Raw genomic sequence first — 24312 nt, forward strand, 5'->3', positions numbered from 1 at the left:
GGTTCTTGGAGGTGTCCTAATTTACTCAAGGTTTAAACATCAAAATTTGTTAAAAGTAAGTTTCCCTCAATACATGTTACCCTTTTTGCCATAAGTTGATTGGAAACTCGAGCTATAGTGGATTATAAGGAGATTCATTGGAAAATAGGCACAGAATAATCATGTAATATGAAACGCACAAACGAGAATCTCAGGATAAATGTTTTTGATGTTTATGGTGGTAACTGTAGTCCTCACTTTCATAGAAAATTTACACTCATGTAGGATAGAACAATATTGTTCTAAAATAATCTTTGTTTGGCTGTAAGCAATGACTGATGCAGATGTGAATGAAATAGAGGTGGAGAGGGATCAGGTTCTAGATGTGGATGGATTCTAGCATTGCCAAAGATGTTATGGATTTTAACAAGATAACAGTGATTAAGAATAAATAAGAGAATAGTAGGCCCCAGTAAAGGAAACATGGCAAAAACAGGGTAACTCTACAATTTAAGGACTATGATCATGCCACTATTTACTTTAGACCAGCTTATATAATGCATATATGGTATATTTTGGCCACCATTCTTCTCTTCTGAGTTTTATATACAAGCATGGTTTAATAAGCAGATGCTAGGTGCAACAGAATTGCTAAAATAATAATAAGAGTGGCAATAATTTACATCTCAGAATTTTATAAAACTTTTTCTTTTCTTTTCCTAATATAATTATTCAACACATACATGGAGACAGATTAGATTTATGGGTATTTATTTTAGAGAAAATGTGTGATGAATCAAAACTGCATACTTATTATTCTCAAGGAAAAGTGTATTTGGCATATCATATAAGTGAGTTGGCAATGCTGTAATTTGGTGACTTGTTGCATATAATATTACTTGATTAGTTTATATCATACTTTCATTTTTAAAATTCGATGTCTTCTCTCAATGATTCAGTGTACAGAACCTGGAATTAATTGAGCCTTTAGCTTCTATTCCTGGTCTTCCAAGCAACAAAAAGAACAGCCTTTTTCACACGCTCAACTCTACAAAAACTGTTGGAGGGTATGCTTCTCTTTTGAGGAAAGGTGTATTTATGTATGTGAAAGAATGTTGATAGTGATTTTATAATTCAACTTAATGCAAATTTTAAAGTATAATAGTTTTTTCTTGTGTCAAAATATTCGTTTGAGCTATAGGAAGTCATAATTTCATTTGTGAATCTCGTAGAAAAGTTTTTCTACATTGGTGAATCCCCAAATAGTTTTAATCTCTACAACTTACAAGAGAGTTTATTCTCAATTATTTGATAGCCTTTTTTCAATTAGGGTCAGTATTTTCCACATAATCCTTTTCCTTTTGGCCCCTAACCTACTTGCATCTAACTGTTTAGAAAATTCAGAAATATTTTGAATTGTGTTGTACCTTTGTCTAAATTTACATTCCAGAGCTTTCAGGTTTAATCTTTATCCTCTTTATATTAAATTTAGATGTTTGAAAATGGCATTTACAGGTCAAGGCTTCTTAGAGCTAATCTTCTGCAACCATTGAAGGATATTGAGACTATAAATGCTCGACTTGATTGTTTGGTCAGTTGTTTCCTTGAATATTCCTTTGGTATGGTTAGATAAACAATCCAGTATGTAGCTTTAATGTGAAGATTTTCTTGATTTAATCTAGAGATTATGCTTTAATGTCATTGATTGAAACAACCCTTGTTGACACAGTAGCTTTGAACTTTACATGCAGTGAACTCATTTTTTAGGTTCAAGGCTATATCCTTCTTGGTCACTAATCTCTATTAAAGGGCTCAATTTGTAACAGAAATTTTATATTGTTTTAAATTTTAATAAACATAATCTTATTCCCCAACATGAAATCATTTGTGATATAAATCACATTTGATCAGGAAACCTTTCTTTTTGCTCTTCTTGTCACTTGCATATAATTGAGTGAAAATATTTATTTATTTATCTGCCCAACCATAGTAGCGTGAAGAGTGGTTTGTGTTGAAATAAATCTTATCATATTTTTCATATTTTCTTCCATAAACTTCATCCCGCTCTTCAAGTTGGAAATTCGACTGACAATTTCAGCCAGTGGGACCATTGACTCTGTTTATCATCTTCAGCAAAAGGGGCCTAGGGTCTATTCTTGGTAACTGTGCCCTATAGGCTACCAATAGAAATAGAATCAGTGTTGGGGGCATTCATTTCTTCAAAATAACTGATACCTTCCTATTTTATCAGCAGTGTGTGCTCAAGGGTGGTATCCTCCAAGACTGAAGGTTCGTTTGACAGTTCAATTTCCCTTAGGTCAGGAGGTTTCACACCTGCTAGTGCTTTTGGGCTTTAGCTTTATTGGTTGAATAAATGTGAATTAGTTAGAATGCACATTTTCTTTTGGTGTGATAGCTTCTTTGTAGTCTTGAATATTTTGTTGTCCTTTTGGTGACCTCACACCTTATATTGTAACTTGCCTTTTTGTGAAGAATCTTCAATATGAGAAAAATGAATGTTCCATGCTTGCTTAGGTGTTGAATTTTTTTGAAGATGAAATTTTCAGATCAAAAAACATTAATGAATAAATATAACCAAGAGCTCTATCATAGTTCCTTTTCCACTCCTTTTTGTTAGCATCAGTAGGTTCAGGCTTTGTTATACTGACATATATGGTGCAACCTTTTCCCCTTAGATTCATACCAATGTTCTCAAGGTTGAATAATTATATGAAGCTAGGAGATCAATATTGGTTTACCCATTGCAAGAATACAATAGAAAGAATTGAGAGCAAGAAGACACAACAACATCCTTTATTGTATTCAATTGGTTTAGTGAACTGGCTGATGAGTCATTTAACACAATTAACGTCTTGACTACTTGGATAAGTTCAGAGGTCTATATGATTGTTCCATTTTTAAGATCTATTTTGGGTATTCTAGATTAAGCCTTTACACTATTTCTCTATATCGTAACTGTTGTGCGTTGCACACGCTCCCTGTCGTTGACAGGGTCCCCTTTCCTCTTTTTTGGTCTTTTCGCCTTCGCCCTGTTGAGTTCTGGGCAGGGTGTCTCACCTCCTTTTGAGCGTGCCCGTAATCAGTCCATGAGATGATAATGTCATGTGCGGAAGCCTGTGAATTCGCAAGATCAGTTTAACCTTTGGGCATTAAAATTACAAGAGATCATTTAATCGCTTGAGATAGGCGAGGAATGGTAGAAACTTGCAAAATTCAAAATCAAAGGATATAGAGGAGATAGAAAAATGCAAAGTGTCAAAAGTCGACAAAACCTCTCAAAATCCTGAAATTCGCACTGAGGGGGAAAATTACATGAGTTTCTAAGAGTTTGCAAAATGGGTGAAAATCTCGAAATTCGCTAGTATTGGATAAAATGCAAGAAGTAAAACTTGGCAAACTCTCTCCAAATGCCAAAATCGCATTATAAGGGGTAAGTGATGGATGTAAAAAGTTTGCAAAGTGCCTCCAAAGCCCGAAGTTGAAGAAAATTGCGATTTTTTAAATAAAGTTGGCAAAAGCACACAAAATCCCGAAAAATCGCGTTTTAGAGGGTAAAAGTGCGAAAAGTAAAGTTTTAAAAAAGCTACAAACTTGCAAAATCTCTCCAAGTGCCGAAGTTTTCAAAACACCCTAAAATGTCGAAATTCGGAAAAAACCCCAAAATCGCGATTTTGTTTGTGTAAGTGGTGAAAGTTTGCAAAGTTTGCAAAACCCCCAAAAATGCCGAAAATCACATATAAAGGGTAAGTTAGAAAGTTTGCAAAGTTGGTACAACCCCCGAAAATGCCGAAAATTGCCTTATGAGAGATAAATAGAAAGTTTAAAAAGTTTGAAAACTCCTCCCATTCACCGAAAATCGCGATATAAGGGATAAGTTAAAGTGAAAACTTGCGAAAGCATCTAAAAGCCCGAAGTTCGCATTATAGAAAAAATCGTGATAAAGTATAAAGGCTTGCAAAAGCACACAAGGTGCCGAAAATCGCAGTATAGGGTAAAATCGCGGTTTTTGACATTGTTCGCAAATGGCATTCACAATGCCAAAATTTGAAAAGACTTTCCAAAATCCGAAATTTGCATTCCACCTGTAAATCGCGCAGTGAAAGGTTATCAAACTCTCTCAAACCGCCGAAGTTTGCATAGGGTTAAGTTCGCGCGAAGTTTATTAATCCTTGCAAAGCTTTCCAAACCCATTTTCCGAAAATCGTCATAGGGTAAAACCTTGGGAAGTGCAGAAAACGCCATAAACCCATTCAAAACGCCCAAGTTTGACACCATTAGGAGAGAAAACGTGAGGTAAGAGTTTGAAAGCATTGCAATAACCCCAAAGTTTACCACTAAAATTATGAAAAAAGAGCTTGCAGCAGGAGTCAAAATCACCAAGGTAAAATCGTTTAAATCTAAGTTCTTAAAATGTTGCATTCTTCTCCACACTTAGGCGCAAAATTAGAATGGGAGTTAACCATTGAAATTTGAAATTGCAGAGCTCTCCCATTCTAAATTTACAAGTTGTGAGTTTGTCTTTTCAAAACGTAGGGCATAAGAAAGACATTTTTTCAAAATCCAAAGGAAATCATTCTTGCAAGACAGGTTGTGCGGATTCACGCCATTCATTTCGCCAGGTAAGTTTGCCTTGTCCCTCTTAAAGTCGTTTGAAATATATGCAAAATGGGATGGATGTGTTTGTGTGAAATTGATTAAAATGATTAAGTATTAAAACCGCATCTTTTCCCATTTATAAGGCGTCAGGCAAAGCAATTGAAATTAGAAGTCTATTCCCATGAGTTAACCAGGAAATGCATTTTTAGACTTGGGGAAAATTTTAAACTTCGTCCGTTTTGAAAATCGATCTTGAAATGTTTAAGTGTAAGTTTAGCAGTCGAAATTGTCTAAGTCCTTGAACCGTAGCCGAATAAGTAAATTCGTAGTCAAAGAGCTTCATAATGTTCATGTCTAAATCAATCAAGCTCTTTAGTTTTAGTATCATGCTTTCTTTAAATTCGGTTTTCAAATTTATCCTTGTTTCTCTTTTATCTAACCCGCTTTGTTTTCTTCATATCGTCTCGTAATCTGCGTCCGGCTGTGCAGGATAGATGCCTAAATCGGCGGTAGAATCATCAAAGACACCTGGTGCAGCCGAAACGTCATGAGCATCCAAGTCAGATATCCTTCGCAGAGTTGAAAAGATGAAATATCAGTATCAGAGAGGCGGACTGAGGGAATCAAAAGTTCAAAGTGTGTGGGAAAATGTAGGTGATACTGACCTGGAGCATATTGATATTCAGGATTTAAGAGACCGAGTTTTCTCCCCTAATGCCTATGGCAGGCCTAGGCGGATGATGGGAAGTGGCATCGCTCAGGCAACAGGATTTCCCCCGTCAGTGCAAAATTATGAGCTGGTAGTAGAGGCTGCCTGGCATTACCAATCAAACACCAGATTGGTACTCCTTGAGAATATGGTCCTCGCTGACTTCACTCCTGAAGCCATAGCAACCCGAATATATTCCCTTCCCGAACAACCCCATAGCAACAACTATAGATGAAGCGCAAGTGGCGTATGATATGAACCCCACCAAATGCAGAACACTGATAAATGAGGACTGGTACAAGGAGAGAAGACCTCTAAGCATCAGGATTGGGAAAAAGACCCCCAGGAGCAACTTTCACAATGAGCATGGAGACATGGTCACATTGCTCAGTAGGGTTATGGGACTCCCCCAATCTAACTACTTTGAAGAGTGGATATTCTACTTCATAGAATAGGTCTTCGCTGGGAAATCCAAGTTTGACTAGGCCCAGATCATAAGTGACAACATCCATACCCAATTGATCGAACTTGAGGCGAAAAAGTACTTTACTATGACATCCTATCTAGTCTACATGTTCGCCAAAAAACTAGCCACTGCCAGGTTTAATCATGAAAGGTGAAATTGGGAATGGACCCAATCAGGTGAAGGTATATGATTGCTACCCACAGTTACACTATCAGGACATAGCTCAGAGGGAAAAGAACAGCCCTGCCTATGCGGTTGGCCAGTATGAGCGTGTCAATGATGCTTTCACAATGCGCCTGGTTAGGCTGATGCAAGGAGGACTACACATAAGGCTCTCAGAGAAGGCTACTATTCTAGTACAGAGGTAGGGCGCCTGGTTCATCCAGTTCACAAGATTCTCCTACATCCGAATAGCTGGCTTTGAGGGTGCTCCTTTCCGACTTCCGCGATACCCAACCGACAAGATAGTTCTTCTGGAAGTTGCAAGGCAGTCACGTCCGGCAAACAGTTTACTCAAAGACAAGAAGCAGTCTGGATTTGCCTTCCCTATGATCATAAGTAACTTCGATGTCCATCTGAAAACTCCAGTTCATGCCAAAGAATCCCTTGCAGAACTAGCCTCCTACGGCCTACAGGAACATTTCCCAAGGAAATGCTTTGATCACGACAATTTGGCAAAGAGAGCCTACGACAGGCAATACAGAGCAAAGGAGTTAGTTGAAGATTATTGGAAGAACTGCTCTGATGACTATGAAGTCCGACGGTGCGAATATTCAAGGCTGAGTGTGCAGAAAATGCGACTATGAATACCGTTGGGTCCCGGATCAGTTAACAGATTCTGGAAATTGCCTACAAGTTTGGGAATTCGAGGCGGTAAGACATCTTTTGACAGGCATCGATTGGTCACAAGATCCAATCATTGATTTTGAGGCGGTTATGGCAGCCCCAGGAAGGTACACTGATCAGTGGTTACACCAACAAATTGAGCGGCTAATTCATGAGGGAGTCCAATTCACCTACCAAATGATGGGTAGCCTTGTTTCTCAGTCCTCTGAAGATGAGGGAACCTCCAGTGCACCTAAGGAAGAGGTTGAAAAACCTGAAAAAAGAAAGAAGGCCAAAGCCAGCAGAGAGACTCGGACATCTAAAAGAACAAGAAGGGAGAAGATCCCTATTAGGAGACCGGAGGTCACTTCATCATCAAAAGACCCCAGTTCATCTAATGATGTAGTTGAACTAGATTATATACCTGCTCTGCCTTCCCAGAGCGATGTTGAAGCATTCGGAGCTGATGATCCTCCTGCATCCGACATGCTAAATACAGAGGTGAGGGTCATTGAGGCTGCCGAACCTAAGAATCAAGTTGAGGAAGGAGAAATTCCGTCTACTCAAGGGCTTGAATTGCATGAACCCACCCAACAGAGCCACCATGAATTGCAGCTGCATAGTATTGCCAAGGATGACTCCACTGTTGAAGGAGAGCAAAGGACAGATGAGACCCGCGAGCCTGAAAGGATTGAAGAACAACCATCACATGAAGATACCAGACAGTTGTTCAGTGAAGTAGGAGAGAATTCAGCTGCAAGCAAAGGATTTGACACTTCCTCCACTCCTCCTGTAACAGAGCAGCTGCAAATATGCAATGAGCCGACTGAAAACATTAAAGAGCAGAGTGCAAATTTAACTATAGTATCAACCCAGACCATACCTCAAGATTGGTTAGTTGCTCGAGCCCAGCGAAAGGCAGCCACCAAGCCACCCATTGACTCGGAGGACATTTTCTCGGGCATAGACGAAGCCAAGTCCAAGGGGAAGAAAAAGCCTAAGGCATATTCCCGGATAACCAAAGATGGGCAAAAGAACCGTACCCTCCATATCGCCACCCCGCCTGTTGATAAGCCAGCAGATCAAGTTACACTGACTGACTATAGCATCACAACTGTCCCCATCGGATGAGCCACTAAGGAACATGAAAGGGAGGAATTCAAGGATTCCGTACAAAACATGCTCAGACAACTCGAAGAGATAACAACTAAAAATGACATGTATCGAGTTCGTGCTGAGCAGGCCGAGGGGTACATTGATCAACTCCTTAGACCATTGCATAATGCTTCCGAATCCCACATTCCCCTGACAACATTGGCGCAAAGGACCACCACAAAATTTGAAGGAGTACGAGATACTACCAAGGCCGCCAAGGAATGGATGCAAGGCCTTAAAGAAAGAGGAGAGCAAATCATTGAAGCGGTAAAGGAAATGGCTCACCATCGAGAGACTATTTTGGTCAAGCTGCTCAAGGTAAAACGGGAATGCCTCAGAATCCTTGAGGTAGCTACTACAACTCTTCCTCTTATAAGAGCTCTTTTCTAGACCCAAGCACAAATTCCCACATTGTCCGCCATCCTGGACCCCCATGATATCAACGTTTTTAAAGAATGGTACTGGACTATCACTATGAAGAATGAGACAAGAGAGATCATTGACAAAGAGCAAGATGCATGCGAGGGAATTCTAAAGAACATGCAGGAACTTGGCAAGACAATCCTCCGATCAATGGTTTTGGGGTGGAAAAATGATCTGTCCGATGACGTAATGCAACCAGACTGGGAGAAAAGATTGAGAACAGACAAGATCTCCTACTCAACCAAGGACCTTGGTTTTGCCGGTCAACTACATTCATACATGTGTTTTGAGTGTAATTGGTCCAACTGGCAAGATGGTTTGAAGCACGTAGACCGTTATCTAGAGGGCATGCGGTATAAAATTCGTCATCGCCCTATGCCTCAGTTCAGTTTTTTGTTCCAATTGTGCATCAGGTTCCAGGAGTATGTTCACGAAGAACGTGCAGCAGGTCGGGACCTTTGGAAAGAGTATTTGCATGGTGAAGATGAATTTTTAGAAAGAGAATATGAAGCTGTGAAAGAAAAATGTGCTTTCTTAAAAATGCATTTTTCTTTCAAATTTGAAAAAACACTTTTTTGGCCAAAGTTCATATTTGACTGCCAAGTCAACTGTAAACTTTAGACTTTGTGCATGTGCACTTTTTGAATTGTTATGGATAATTTTAATTACTTTTTTTAGGTAGTTATTGCTTCCTTTTGGGTGGTTGCTGATATTTACCTTCCATTTATGGGCATGGGTACCTTTTGTAAAGATGAATCTGAGCCACTTGTTTAGTTTAAGATCTTGGCCATTCATCTATTTTTGAAAGCCTATTTAAAGGGACTGGTTTTCCCTTATTTTGTAAGAAGTTCATGGATTGTTGTTGAAGCTCTAGCGAAATTTACATAGGATTAATGCAAAGTTAAGGCTGTTTTCTTTTCATTGTGAGTGCATGGTCTCCTTCTTCACCATTTAAATTATTCTGTTATGTCTTTCATTTTTTCTATAGCATTTTCTAGATAAGCATCTGATAGAATCCTCGCTGTTCATACCATTAAGGACTGATTGATTGTCATTCCCTTTGCATGATTAATCTGAACCTTCTCATATGCTTAGTTCGGTTATCAAATGGTTAGTGAATGAATATAAAATTCTGAATCTATGTTTAATAGCATGAAAACTTAATTTTCCCTTGAAGATCGCACTAGATTCTTACAAACATTGTGCTTAAATAGCTGATAGTGTTTAATCTGGTTATTTGGAGGTGTCTATCTGTTTTTCTTGAATATGCTATCTTGGTTAATTAGTTAGATTCTCTGTATCTCTTTTCCCTATCCCTTTTTCTTCCTTTTTTACCAAGAAGAATCCACAGTCTAGCTGAATTAGTATCAATCCAACTGAAATCAAACGATAACGAGACTGTTAGAATTTTAGGGAACTCATCCAACAATTGTTCATCTCACCGTAAGTCCCCTTGTGTTTCCAGCAAAACACATCAAACCACTGAGTAATCCCGCAGCCAAGACTTGACAATCAAAACCTTGAGGTCGTCCCCTTTGATCAAATGAAAAACAGCATTAGGGATTTCCTTATCTCAAGAGAGGATAGGATACTTAGCGAGTACATTCTATTCTGCGTTGGCCGGATGGAGTTTGCAGCGATGCGACTTTAGAAACGTCAACAGTAACCTTCTTTGTTTACAAACAATATTTTTTTCTTTGTAGTTCTTTTATCTTTAATGTGAAACTAGACAATCAACTTAAAGCGAACTGATTGACATGCTTGACTTAAATCCAATTAACTTGATATCTAAAATAAGATAACTTATTACTATGATTTAATTTGTTCCTTCATCACTGTGGACACATGTTTCATCTTATCTCTGGAAATGTGGACTGCATTATACATTTTCTCTAATTCAACTTGTATTTGATGATGGCATTTTTGTCCTTACTTGCAAGATATCACATTTTCATGAAGTTTGCAATTGTAATATCAAACATAGTCTATGCAACTAACCCATGTTTCTCATTTAGGACCTGCTTATATTCAATATATTTGAACAAAGTATGAAGTTTGGAGAATTCTTTTTCCACTTCTTGTTGCAGTCGAATGTTTTTTTAATGTACCCCTTGACCTTCTTATCATCACCATGGAGAAATTGAGAGGCACAGAGTAGCTCATCATCTATTAGTATATTTATATTTTTAGGTTCACCATCAACCTTACCTATTTGATAAACTCAACCTTCCTTGAGATTTCATTGATCCTTTCACTTTTCTCATTCAATTTCACTAAGGCTTTGGCAGTTTATAGTTGTATTTTGTTGGTTAGCCTTAATTACTAGTATAGATATTTCAAATTCTTATTCATGCCATTATTTTGTTCTTACATACCTCAATGAGAGTTCTTTTCTTCAATTTCATGTTCTCTTCAATTTCATGTTGGATTTAATCCATGACCACCTCGGATAATGCCTTGATCATTGAAGGTGTTTTCTCAAGGCCTTTCTACTTCTTAGATGATGAGAACAATTGTTGCATTGTTTCCATAGGCACTTCCTCTCCTAGTGATTAGTTACTTATCTTCAGCACTCTTTTGACCTTTCCAATACTCTTGTCAAGAAATTTTTTATGCCAATGGGGTTAATGGCATTTGGCTCCTTATCTATCATTAATAGTCCATCGATCTTGAGTTTACTCAAGGCATTCTCATTATACATCCTATATATAATTACTTATCATTAAGAGGATTTCCATCATGCTTGCATGAAACATTTTGTCCTTTTTCTATAGCAGAAATTGTCTAATTCTGCCCTCTTGTTCATAGCGCCTTTGGGGTATCTGACCATAGCTAAAAGATTTAATCATAGCCCTTATCCTTGGAATTGACATTAAATTGAATGTTTCTCCCATAAATTTGAATGGAGTAGAGAGGTACTCCCTAACTTTCTCTTAGTATAGAAGCGATTGAATTAGATAATTGAAATAGATTTCATAATTAGCAATTTTGGGGGCACATATATAGGCAAGATATAGGACTGGGGAGAGTTCCTTCTACCACAATGAGGGTATGCTTAGGATAGATCCACCAATTTGCTAGCCACACTTGTAATCGGGGACCCGATTACAAGCTTATCCGCCAAGTGCAATGTGTTCTTACTTGTAATCGGGTTTTGAGGACCCGATTACAAGTGTTCATTATTATTTCTTCCTCATCTTTTGCTTTTAATTTTCGGGTTTCATGAGTACAATTGCAAGTTCATACTTAAACACATAGCTGTGTTCACTTGTAATCAGGTTTCAGAGACCCGATTCCAAGTGATTTCAAAACTTTCATAATGCTGTTCACTTGCACATAATCTCCCAAATTTCGCTCTTCAAAGTTCAAAGGCAAACTATCAAGTTTTTTCCATTTGTTTGCAAGTACCTCTGACTTGCAATCGGGTCTTCGAGACCTGATTACAAGTGGAAGTGTAAAAGTTTTTGCCTACATTGTACTTGCATTCCACCTCCCAAGACCCGAAATTGGTCCAAAATGCACTCAAAAACACTTAAAAATGAGTCTCTAGGATCCAATTACAAGTGCAAACTTGTATTTTCCCATTACACATATGAAGTTGTATGTTCGTTCTCCACAATTGCAAGTCAATGGTCTTGTTTTTCCACACATGTAATGCAGTCCTCAAAACCCGAAATTCACTTGTGAGCCCATTTTTGCATCAATTTATCCCTTCCCTTGTTAGTCTTGTTCGCACACACGATCTATCAAACCAACAAATTAAGGCATGGGCATTGTTTTATAACAATTTCATCTTGAATAAGGTGTTATGGGTTCTTCATCAGTGAACAAAAGAAGAGATACAACAATAATTCATGGGGCAGCCCAAGGGTCAATAATCCTCATGAAGTCATCCAGTGACAAAATGAATCAAGCATGGAGAAAGAACACAACGAAGAGAAGAATTTCCCTCCTGAAGAAATGGTACTACCCCAAGCATGTGATAAGGTTGAAGTTCGCTGGCCAAGGACACAAAGACTATCAAGGGTGCAAGTTCTTGTTCCAGTTCAAGATGCCATTTCCAAACCCGAGTAATTCAATCATAGAGTTTCTTATAATAGCATGAAGATCATACAAAGGATGATGTAAATAGAGTCGTGTCTCTGGACACTTAGTTTCAATTATGCATTTGTAATTTCATTTTGACAAATTACATGTAATGGCAGAAATCGTAATTGCAAGAGATCATATCACTTGCAAAGTTGTAATGTGTAATTACATGTAATCACATTGCATGTCGAAATGCAATAGGACTGTAATATTGAATAAGTCATAGTTAGTTAGTTGTGGAATAAGTCTTTGTTGGTTAGACCAAAGAAATGGGACTCGGACTCGGCTCGGACTTGGCGAGGCCAACTTGACCCAAGACTCAGACTCAGGAGTCGAAACTCGGCTTAGACCCAGCAAAGTGAAAAAGTCAAGAAATTTAGAGATTTTTAAAGATTTAAAACTTGTTTCATGCACCCTTTATTAAATACACCTTAAAGACACAATAACATCATCAAATAGAAGCTAATTTGATTACATACACAAGTATATATCAATCACATAAGCATAAACGCAAATTGTAGCTGAAAGAAATAACAAACATAGATATATAAATATTGTCAAATGTATACAATATTACAAAACTCATGGAATAAAAAATCCATGTCATCATATGATCAAATGAGATGCAAACTCTTCCTTTCCAACTCTTGATGCACTAAATGAAAGAATATGTTGTTATATGGAATTGGAGCCTAATCAGACTCGAAGGTTAAAATTTCCCTACTTTCATCGATTCAATTTCCCCCCTAATTTTACGACAAGGGTTTGGGGGCAGCGCCCCCAAGTTGGGGTCAAGGGGCAACGCCCCTTGCAGGGTCGAGCGATAGCGCCTAGCAAGCCCAAAAGACTTTTATTATTTTATATAGCCGTCAAGTGTTATTTTTCTATTGTTTCTCCTCACAACTCACCTTTCTCCTATTTTGCCAAATGAATGAAATGAAGTTCACTTTGAGGCTCAAAGCATTATATAAGCAAAAAAAAATCAATTCAAAACATATTAGAAGTTGTGTTTTTTTTAACTTAAAGTTACATGCTGCTAGTCGAGTTTGGGAGTCGGGACTCGCCAAACTCGATGATTTTGGGCGATTTTTTGACCTAGATTCGTCCGAGTCTGAGCCTGATCTCACTAGACTTGACAAGCATGACTTGACTTGGAAATCACCCAAACTCGGTGATTTTGGGCGATTCTTATTTCTTTGGCCGTTAGACCTCCCACATTTTTCTCTCATACCCTCTGCTATATATAGAAGAGGGTGCTCTATGTAATTTAGAATTTTTTGGCAATGCAACCAAATTCTGCCAGTTTGTATGTGCACTCTAAGACTTTGAGCTTAGATGTAAATCAAATTGCTTTCAATAAAAGAGGCAAGTTGTATTGAGACTTTGTGCCAATTCAAGTTGTTTTGTGACAACATTTTCTAGAATTGATTACCATTTTTGTTCTATTTTTCAAGAGGGATTTAAATTCAATCTTGCAGACTTTGAGTTGCTTATCACGTTTGAAGCTAGTGTAGAAAGCTCAAGGAGATAACTTGTAGACTTTGTGCTGCTTTTATTTTTAAGACTTGTGCATGTAAGGTGAAGTGCATTGTGTCTAGAATTGATTATCATTTTTGTTCTATTTTATTTTTATGTTATGCATTGTTTCTTGTGGGAGGCCTTCCTAGCAAAATGTTACACAACCTTTCTCTTTGACAAGTTGTATGGAGTATCATTTTTCACTGTCGTGCTCTTTCTTGTTGGGCGGTAGCTTCCAATTCATGAAGTTATTAATAAGCATGCTTTTGAGAGGAAGGGGCTTTATGTTTTGGAGGAAAATGATAGTATAGTAGTTTTGCTTGGGTATGTTTTGGAAATATCGGAGAAGAAACCCCTTGCAAAAGTATTTTGTTTTTGCTTTGGCGTGGTGAATGGAGGAATATTGCTTTCTCTTGCATTGTTGGCTTGGTAGAACTAAAGGTGCATTGTTGGCATTGTTGTCAATGCTTCTCAGGCATGATTCTCTGTCTTTCTTCTTGCGAATCTTATTTGGATTATTGATAATGTTTTGTAAAATGGACATCGGGAATGGGATGATGAATCTGTTTCCTTTCTTCGAGAAATAAGAAATGATACGAGGGCTTATATTTACGTTGCACTGTGTTGATGATATATATGTCATGACATGCATTCAGTCTTGTTTTGTGTATCTTAAGACTTGCAAAATTGCTTGTTATCTTTCTCATGGTAATATAGTGTGATTTAGCAGAGTCTTATGATCAACTAGCAGCCCTCTGGCTTCTCCATTTGGGCCATACAATTCAGTTGAAGGATGGAAATTGTTATCATCTTCATTGCCAACACTTTCCTACAGGGGTTTGATGCATTCTACAGGCTACAAATGTCAATTGGGATCTAGATCAAGGATTCTTTGTGGGAAATTCAGGAAATTCAATAATTTGGCCTAGAGGCTAGGCACATTTCTTAGCAGTTTCAGTATATTTGTTTTTATTAATTATTGTTGAGACAAGTAAAGCTCATTAGAGCCATTTCCAGCTTCTGGGTGCTCTTAGATTGTATTCTGCACCAAACTCTTCAATAAAGCTTTCCCTAGTTTGGGTGTTGGACACCTGGTATACCATTTTACTGTCCTGGTGGATTAGAATTCTTAATTCTGAAAATTATTCTTCTGCTGTTCTTAGAATCAGAATTCTGAAATTAAAAATCAGTCAATTGTATTCTTGCGTTTTGCTTTCCCAGTGTTGGTTTATTGGCATTTGATCACGAATAAACACTTTGCAAACTACTGAAAACAAACCCAAGCAAAAACCCTCAGCAAAACAGTCATAAAACATCATTACAGCAACTTGGAAACAAGAAAAAATTTAGTTCAGACTGGTTAGGGATCTTTCATCTTGGATTTCTCTCATAAGTGTTTCCACATAAATCATGTGTTCATCTTGTGTTACTTTTGTTATTGATATTGTTCAATTGATGATATTCTGATTGTTAAGTTGAAAAAGTAAAAGATTGAATTATATTGACTCATCCTCCCCGTTTGAGTATAATCGTGTGCTCATCACAAAGTACCAGATAGAGAGTAGGATGCAACTTGAAGTTGTACACACCCCTCTTTGTACTTGTTTTCAGGTAATACAAATAGGAGGACATTCTATTGGCCCCTACCAAGCTGTTTTTTCCTCCATTAGTGGGGCTTTCTAGGATAAAACTTGTGTTATTAAACTGTTTGTGTTGAAGATTGCTTTTCTAGGTTTAAGTTACAAAATCATAGAGTTTTCAAAGGATTGAGAACAGTTATGGAATATTGATTATCAATATTTTGGATTTTTTCTAATTCAGAAAGAAATTTTTTGTAGCAAATTATAGATCACATAGCCCTGTTACACATTCACACTCACCTAGACACAAACATTGCCTCAATATTCTTAAGACTCTGTAAGGCATGTATGCTGTTTATTACTCATTCTCTTTGTAATCCTCCTTTTTAACAAGCTTGGCATGGTGTGATCAGTGATGTACTTCCTAGCTAGCATCTCCAATGATTCTTAGCATCTTGATATTATTTTTGGACTAGCTCAGACAAGCATACTTCCTTTAAATTTAGTTCCTGTGGATCCCCCGTGACCTGTTTTTGAAACAATCTCTCATGCATTGCAAGATGATCAAAATTAGAAAAGAAGGACAAATATAATCCTATATGATGTTTCATCGAGATCTCAAAAAGGCTCTTCTTTTTGACATTTCGTCCAGCTCCTCAAAACAATAGTCAGTTTGTTCCTTATTGTTGACGTGTCTGAAATCACGGAACTACGATTTCATCCGGCCAATGTAGAATAGAATGATCTCATCGAGTATCCTATCCTCTCTAAAGATAAGGAAATCCCTAATGTTGTTTCTTTGATCAATGGGGACGACCTCAAGGTTTTGATTGTTAGGTCTTGACTGCGGGATTACTCAGTGATCGATGTGTTTTGCTCGGAACACAAGGGGACTTACGATTTTGCAACAAGGTGGTCTGCTGTGATTTTCAGACTACGAAATAAAATAAAAAAGGGAAGGGTTCAGGAAGCCTAAGGACAAGGATGATAACAACAGATGCAGCGGATAGACAGATTTCGATAAACCAGTTCTTGTTTCGCCAGAGATACCGTCACACCTAGACAAAAATGGTGCAAGCTCCAAGGGATGAAGGAGTTTTAGACCGGAGACACTCGTTTTAGGCACCCAATTCTGGCGCAGCCTAAGACGAACACCTGCAATTGAACTAAGCACATTTTGGGTTCAGAATAACCATGCACTGTTACCTACAATTAGCAGACCCCCAATGGTATGAACCAGAAATGCATCAAATACCCCTCCACACTTCGCCATTAAAATCCCTGCACTCTAAAATTTAACAAAGACAACAAACGCCATACTTCAATGTTCATATATTTGCTTTAGCTGCTATTACAACAATTTCTGCAGCATCTCCATGCAATGCTTAAAATCTAATCTATTCTAACTCTAAAATCCAACTACAAAATTTTCTAACTGTCTAACTATCTAACCCTTTACAAAAGAAAGGCCTCTGCCTTTTATAGTTTTTACAATATTGAATTAGAGGCTAGGATTGACTGCATCCAAGGGCTGCAACCTGCCATCCAAAAGCTGGCAACCTTAACCCATGCCCATTAAACTCTTAGTCATCTATCTAACTACTATCCCAACTACCTGCCACTATTTGGATTCAATTTGAGTCTATCCGGTAGTTGGACATAGCTGTCCACAAAAATATCCTCTGCGGGACCCATAGGCAATTTTACAATAAAACAATTTCAGTTTACAGAAACTGAACTTCCGGAGTTAAATCCAATTGTGTACTTTTCTTGAGAATGCATGATTGTTGTATTCGGAGTGTTCTTCGGTCTTTGGTGGTGAACTTTAACTTGTTGCCTGGGTGGCACACTTCCCAATGCTTCATCGCTTTGATCTTGCACTGCATCTTTTCTCCTCCAGCTTCCAGCGCTTGGCCTTAGTTGCGATCCCTCTTCGATTTGCATTTTAAGGCCTTCGCCTAGTTCTCTGCGATGTTGTCTTGCGACCTGCAAACCATTAATCCCATTTTAATAAATTAATTTGAAAAATTAAAATTAATTTAACAAACATTAAATTTAACGCTTGGAGGGTGATTTGAAAATTTCCCAAGCTTTAACGCTTTTACTCCTCTCGCGAATTTAGTTGTTCTTGGCAATTTCAGGCAAGAGGGCCGTTTGAAAAGTTTTTTAAAAAGTTCATACTTGGACATTTTCGAAATTCGGCCTAAATGGCACTTCTGCAAACTTTAAGTTAATGCCTTACTATTTTATTTTCACATTTTTGGGGGGTTTGAGAGCAATTGCAATGTTTTTAAAATTTTAACATTTCCGCCCCTTTGGCGAATTTCGAGATTTTGGGCACTTTTGAAAGTTTTAAAAACTTTGACATTTTCACCCCTTTATGGCGAATTTCGGGATTTTGGGCACTTTCGAAAGGTTTTAAAAACTTTGACATTTTCACCCCTTTATGGCGAATTTCAGGATTTTGGGCACTTTTGAAAGGTTTAAAAACTTTGACATTTTTTACCCCTTTATGGCGAATTTTGTGATTTTGGGCAGTTTTGAAAGGTTTAAAAACTTTGACATTTTCACCCCCTTTATGGCGAATTTCGGGATTTTGGGCACTTTTGCAAACTTCGGAGATTTTAGCCACTTTGCAAACTTCGGTGATTTTAGCCACTTTGCAAACTTTTTTTAAAACTCTTGTAATTTTCCCCCTTAGTGCGAATTTCGGGATTTTGGGAGATTTTGTCAACTTTTGACACTTTAACAATTTTTTCTCCCTTCTATATCCTTTTGGCGAAAATCGGCATTTTGGGTCCTTCTGCAACCTTTAGATGCTTGATCATATTTGGGGAATTTTGCAAGCTTTTGCCATTTCTCACCGAACTTAGGCGATTTTACGAGTAAAAAAAAAAGAACACTTTGAAGCTTCAGACTTAGCGTTTTACCAACTTAAGTGATCTTTTGAAATTTTAATGCCCGAACGTTAAACTCACCCTGTGGATTCCCAGGCTTATGCTAAAAAAAGACGCGAGAGACCCTGTGCAAAACTCAACAGGGCGAAGGCAAAAAAAACGAAAAGAGGGCGACCCTGTGGGTGACAGAGAGCGTGTGCAATGCACAACAAATGGTGACTCGGCGGGGAAATGTTCTTGAACATTTGAAGGATGACTATCCGGATCGAACCCCAGAATCTCTGGTATATACCCCACAAACCAACCAAATGAAAAAAGACAGATTCAAAGTAAAAATGAGGTCGCAAATTGAATCAAGTCACCAAACCTGAAAATCAAGTGTGTGCAGTGAGGTTCATTTCTGCTTAAAGAAAGTTGAAATATCATTGTTCAGTCAAGACAAGCTATGTAGGGCGACTCTAACTCCAAAAGCAACCTGGATAGAGCCCCGCTACCAGCAAGCGTCTACAGCCCCAGCGGAGTTATCGCCTGTAACCTCACAGAGATTGCTCCATTCCTGATAAATTTTCTTGTTGAAAATCGGCAGAGGTGTCTGCATTCCCAAAGCCAAGCAACTTGATATTTCTTTGCTTTTCAATTTCTTTTCTTTTGATTTTTCTCTTTTATTTTCACTTTTTCACCTTGGCTGGTAAGCAGTGAAGCCTACGTGGGATTGAGCGTTACAGTGGTCGCTGAAGCAGAGCTTCAGATTTTTTCACTTGCATTGACCTCCCTTTGAAAAAACGACAAACTTAAGCGTTTTAAGCGTTTAAAAGTGCAGTGATCACAACATTGGCGACAAGACGCAGTAAGCAACTAAATTTTTTGACTGACTAAGCCTTAAACCAAAATGGACCAACTACGGGGGCAACCGTCAATTAGGTGCTCTACCAAAGTCGGCATACAAGAAATGAGCCGGAATTTTTTTTCCGACTTCGTACACCAGTGCTGGGAAAAGCAAACAAACCCCTACAAAAACTGACAGGGAGACTTCTTCTTCTGAAAGGACACCTATACTACGAAAAAGCAAACGAAACTGAAGCAGGAAAATAGGAAAACTAAACAGAAAACAGAAAACAAACTACTCTTAAAACAGGAAATATAACCTAGACTAACTATGTACAAGAAAAGACCGACTGTACAAAATCCGGGTTATATACATGCGTTCCCGATCCATGATGATTTCTCAGTATATGCAGCAGTAACAAGGCAGTGGGAACAGTTCTCAGTTTGGCTTGTTTGTCTTTGTATTCTGAAAAGAAAATTTTCAATTGACCACTCTCGAATTTAACTAGGACATTGGGCAAAATTATCAGTTGGGGAAGTTCATTAGGTCCGTGGTTAATCCATTTATAGGTTGTTTTCCCAGAATATTCAAAAACAACAGGAGGGAAAGAAACAACCTGGTGCGATTCTGAGTCATGCAAAGTATTGTACGATGGGTTGTGCGGTGGGAAGGCTCCAACAGCTATATCAGGAGGTCGCCATTGGTGGTGCAGCATCTTGGTACAGTTCCGAGTGTGCAAATCATCATCAGATTTTTCATCGGGTGGCGCAGGTTGACTATTGATCTCAAAACTGAACTTGACTCAGGGTAGAGGGGTGCATCATCTGCTGGTGCATCTTCATATTGTGCAAACAATGCAGCCTTAGGCACCTCTGCCAGCCTGTCTTCAAACAGCAGGGATCGTTCGATTAATTGGCCCTCAAAAACATCCTTGACGGACTCTTGGACTGCATCGTCCATTGGTGAGGCTACTGCAAACTGCTCTTCAACCTGTGGCTGATCCACAAAGCTCACTTGATCGTCCTTTTGAACACTGTCCTCATCAGTTGTAGGGATAATAAATTCATCTGTTGCCTTGGTCTGATTGATCGGTTCATCTTGCTTAGCAATTGGCAACTCCATCCTTTCATCATCGGGGAGTGTGGCGCTGCATTGATTTTGCGATCGTCTATACTCGTCTGCAGCAAGGTAGGCACTCCACACTTTGCTAGTGATGCTCTCCTCTGGTTCTTCCGGCAGTCCAAATTGGGCTTTAACTTGACTGACTGCCTCCATGCATAATGAGCAAGTGAATTCTGAGTGTGGGGTGCGGTGAATTCTTCACCACCAAGGCAACAACACGCTCTCCAAGTATAACTCCTCTTCGAGACCAAACTGGTTCTCAATCAAATTCTTAAAACTTGTAAACTCATTGATGCTGGACAGAGGACTGGGAATATCCGGCTGTGCTAACTTCTCTAGTTTGGGGATATCCCAAAAGAATATCTGCCCCTGCAATGCGAGCTCGACCCTTGACAAAAATGTCAAGCAATTCAGTTCATCGTGCATTGTGGTGCCATGAATTCTGCAATGAGCTATAGATGCAAATTCGAACAACCGCTTGGGTTATAGTTGCAAACTCAACCTCTGCTAGATCTGAAAAATTTCGGACTGCGAACAGCCTTCATGAAGCGATCGACTCAACATACTGACTCAGAAATATTTTTGGTATTTTCAGGTTTTCTGATTTTTTGGCTTTTCTGGTTTAACAGGGATCTTGCATATCCCAAGTATAGCATTTAAAAGGTCTCAATGGACTCAACTTGCTGCCTGGATCCTGACAAAGCCCTCCTTCTAGTGCCAATTCTGTTGACGTGTCTGAAATTGTGGAACTACGACTTCATCCGGCCAACGCAGAATAGAATGATCTCGCCGAGTATCCTATCCTCTCTTGAGATAAGGAAATCCCTAATGTTGTTTCTTTGATCAATGGGGACGACCTCAAGGTTTTGATTGTCAGGTCTTGACTGCAGGATTACTTAGTGATCGATGTGTTTTCCTGGGAACACAAGGGGACTTACGATTTTGCAACAAGGTGGTCTGCTGTGATTCTCAGACTACAAAATAAAATAAAAACGGGAAGGGTTCAGGAAGCCTAAGGACAAGGATGATAACAACAGATGCAGCGGGTAGATAGATTTCGATAAACCAGTTCTTGTTTCGCCAGAGATACCATCACACCTAGACAAAAACGGTGCAAGCTCCAAGGGATGAAGGATTTTTAGACCGGAGACACTCGTTTTAGGCACCCAATTCTGGCGCAGCCTAAGACGAACACCTGCAGTTGAACTAAGCACATTTTGGGTTCAAACTAACCATGCACTGTTACCTACAATTAGTAGACCCCCAATGGTATGAACCAGAAATGCATCAAATACCCCTCCACACTTCGCCATTAAAATCCCTGCACTCTAAAATTTAACCAGCTAAAAGAAACCATGCAAATAGAATAAAACAAAGACAACAAACACCATCCTTCAATGTTCATATATTTGCTTTAGCTGCTATTACAACAATTTCTGCAGCATCTCCATGCTATGCTTAAAATCTAATCTATTCTAACTCTAAAATCCAACTACAAAATTCTTTAACTGTCTAACTATCTAACCCTTTACAAAAGAAAGGCCTCTACCTTTTATAGTTTTTACAATATTGAATCAGAGGCTAGGATTGACTGCATCCAAGGGCTGCAACCTGCCATCCAAAAGTTGGCAGCCTTAACCCATGCCCATTAAACTCTTAGTCATCTATCCAACTACTATCCCAACTACCTGTCACTATTTGGATTCAATTTGAGTCTATCTGGTAGTTGGACATAACTGTCCACAAAAATATCCTGTGCGGGACCCACATGCAGTTTTACAATAAATTAGTTTCAGTTTACAGAAACTGAACTTCTGGAGTTAAATCCAGCTGTGTACTTTTCCTGAGAATGCATGATTGTTGCATTCAGAGTGTTCTTCGGTCTTTGGTGGTGAACTTTAACTTGTTGCCCGTGTGGCACGCTTCCTAGTGCTTCATCGCTTTGATCCTGCACTGCATCTTTTCTCCTCCAGCTTCCAATGCTTGGCCTTGGTTGCGATCCCTCTTCGATTTGCATTTTCAGGCCTTCGCCTAGTTCTCTGTGATGGCCTCCTGCGACTTGCAAACCATTAATCCCATTTTAATAAATTAATTTGAAAAATTAAAATTAATTTAACAAACATTAAATTTAACGCCTGGAGGGTGATTTGAAAATTTCCCAAGCTTTAACGCTTTTACTCCTTCCGCGAATTTAGTTGTTCCTGGCAATTTCGGGCAAGAGGGGCATTCAAAAAGTTTTTAAAAAAGTTCATACTTAGACGTTTTCGAAATTCGGCCTAAATGGCACTTCCGCAAACTTTAAGTTAACGCCTTACTATTTTATTTTCACATTTTCGGGGGGTTTGAGAGCAATTGCAAGGTTTTTAAAATTTTAACATTTTCGCCCCTTTATGGCGAATTTCGGGATTTTGGGCACTTTTGAAAGGTTTAAAAACTTTGATATTTTCACCCCTTTACGGCGAATTTCGGGAGTTTGGGCACTTTTGAAAGGTTTTAAAAACTTCGACATTTTCACCCCTTTATGGTGAATTTTGAGATTTTGGGCACTTTTGAAAGGTTTAAAAACTGACATTTTTACCCCTTTATGGCGAATTTCGGGATTTTGGGCAGTTTTGAAAGGTTTAAAAACTTTGACATTTTCACCCCTTTATGGCGAATTTCGGATTTTGGGCACTTTTGAAAGGTTTAAAAAACTTTGACATTTTCACCTCTTTATGGCGAGTTTCGGGATTTTGGGCACTTTTGAAAGGTTTAAAAACTTTGACATTTTCACTCATTTATGGCGAATTTCGGGATTTTGGGCAGTTTTGAAAGGTTTAAAAACTTTGACATTTTCACCCCTTTATGGAGAATTTCGGAATTTTGGGCACTTTTGCAAACGTCGGAGATTTTAGCCACTTTGCAAACTTCGGGGATTTTAGCCACTTTGCAAACTTTTTTTAAAACTCTTGTAATTTTCCCCCTTAGTGCGAATTTCGGGATTCTGGGAGATTTTGTCAACTTTTGACACTTTAAAATTTTTTTCTCCCTTCTATATCCTTTTGGCGAAAATCGGCATTTTGGGTCCTTCTGCGACCTTTAGACGCTTCATCATAATTGGGGAATTTTGCAAGCTTCTGCCATTTCTCACCTAACTTAGGTGATTTTACAAGTCAAAAAAAGGAACACTGTGAAGCTTCAGACTTAGTGTTTTACCTGCTTAAGCGATCTTTTGAAATTTTAATGCCCAAACGTTAAACTCACCCTGCGGATTCCCAGGCTTATGTTCAAAAAAGACACGAGACACCCTATGCAAAACTCAACAGGGCGAAGGCGAAAAGACCAAAAAGAGGGCAACCCTGTCGGCGACAGGGAGCGTGTGCAACACACAACACTTACCAACAGCTTAACCTGCCTTGCATCAAGCATGGCATCTTACTTCACAACCTCGCCATTCTCAGGAGGTGGGTAGAAGAAAGTGTTTTATTGAAATTAACTCAAAGCTAGTCTTTCTTAAAACTGTCACTTGTCAACAAGCGTAGCTTACATGCATGGATGTGCAGAAGCATCCCAGTTTGCTATCAAGAATGCAAAACTTATTGAGCTTGTCTAGCAGAATGTTCTCAAGAGCCAAGAAGAAATATTCATGGCTACAGAATCAACAAACAAAAGAAAATGACCAATGGAAGCTATGGAGGTTAAACCCGGCCTAACACAACCACTGGATAAGATCTGGACGGCTCCAGTCTCTGTTTCATAACCTCAGCTAACAATACATGTGATATCTGCTGATAATAAGAAAAAACTAGCAGATTCTCTTGACAACATAGAGCACATGATGGAGGAAACTTTACTGTTCCAGACATAATGATGTCTAATCAGGAGTTCTGAGCAAATATTTGTCACATGATCTTGCTATAATGCTATTGTATATGGCTTATGCTAGAAACAATTTTCATATGATCAAATTTTTGGTTTAACGTTCCTTGGTCTACATGTTTTACCATTGTGAAGCTTGAGTTTGTGTGTGTAGACATATCCTTGGCTGCAAATTGTTTGTTTGCTGTTTTTATACCCTACTTTTATCAATAGATTCAATACAACTATTTTTTGTCTATCAGAAAAAT

At 38.5% G+C, this 24312-nt stretch overlaps 1 protein-coding gene across 4 annotated transcripts in view; it reads left to right on the plus strand.

The window, feature by feature from the left end:
* The window catches only part of LOC131063486 (DNA mismatch repair protein MSH4), a 223565-nt gene that overhangs the window by 73316 nt on the left and 125937 nt on the right, over nucleotides 1-24312 (plus strand). For all 4 annotated transcript variants that reach the window (XM_057997313.2, XM_057997312.2, XM_057997315.2 and 1 more), the window contains exons 7-8: nucleotides 939-1046; nucleotides 1495-1570. In XM_057997313.2, coding sequence (XP_057853296.2) covers nucleotides 939-1046; nucleotides 1495-1570 — 184 coding nt within the window. The remainder of the gene's footprint in view (nucleotides 1-938; nucleotides 1047-1494; nucleotides 1571-24312) is intronic.

The sequence above is a fragment of the Cryptomeria japonica genome, chromosome 6 (assembly GCF_030272615.1).
Source record: "Cryptomeria japonica chromosome 6, Sugi_1.0, whole genome shotgun sequence".
Lineage (NCBI taxonomy): Eukaryota > Viridiplantae > Streptophyta > Pinopsida > Cupressales > Cupressaceae > Cryptomeria > Cryptomeria japonica.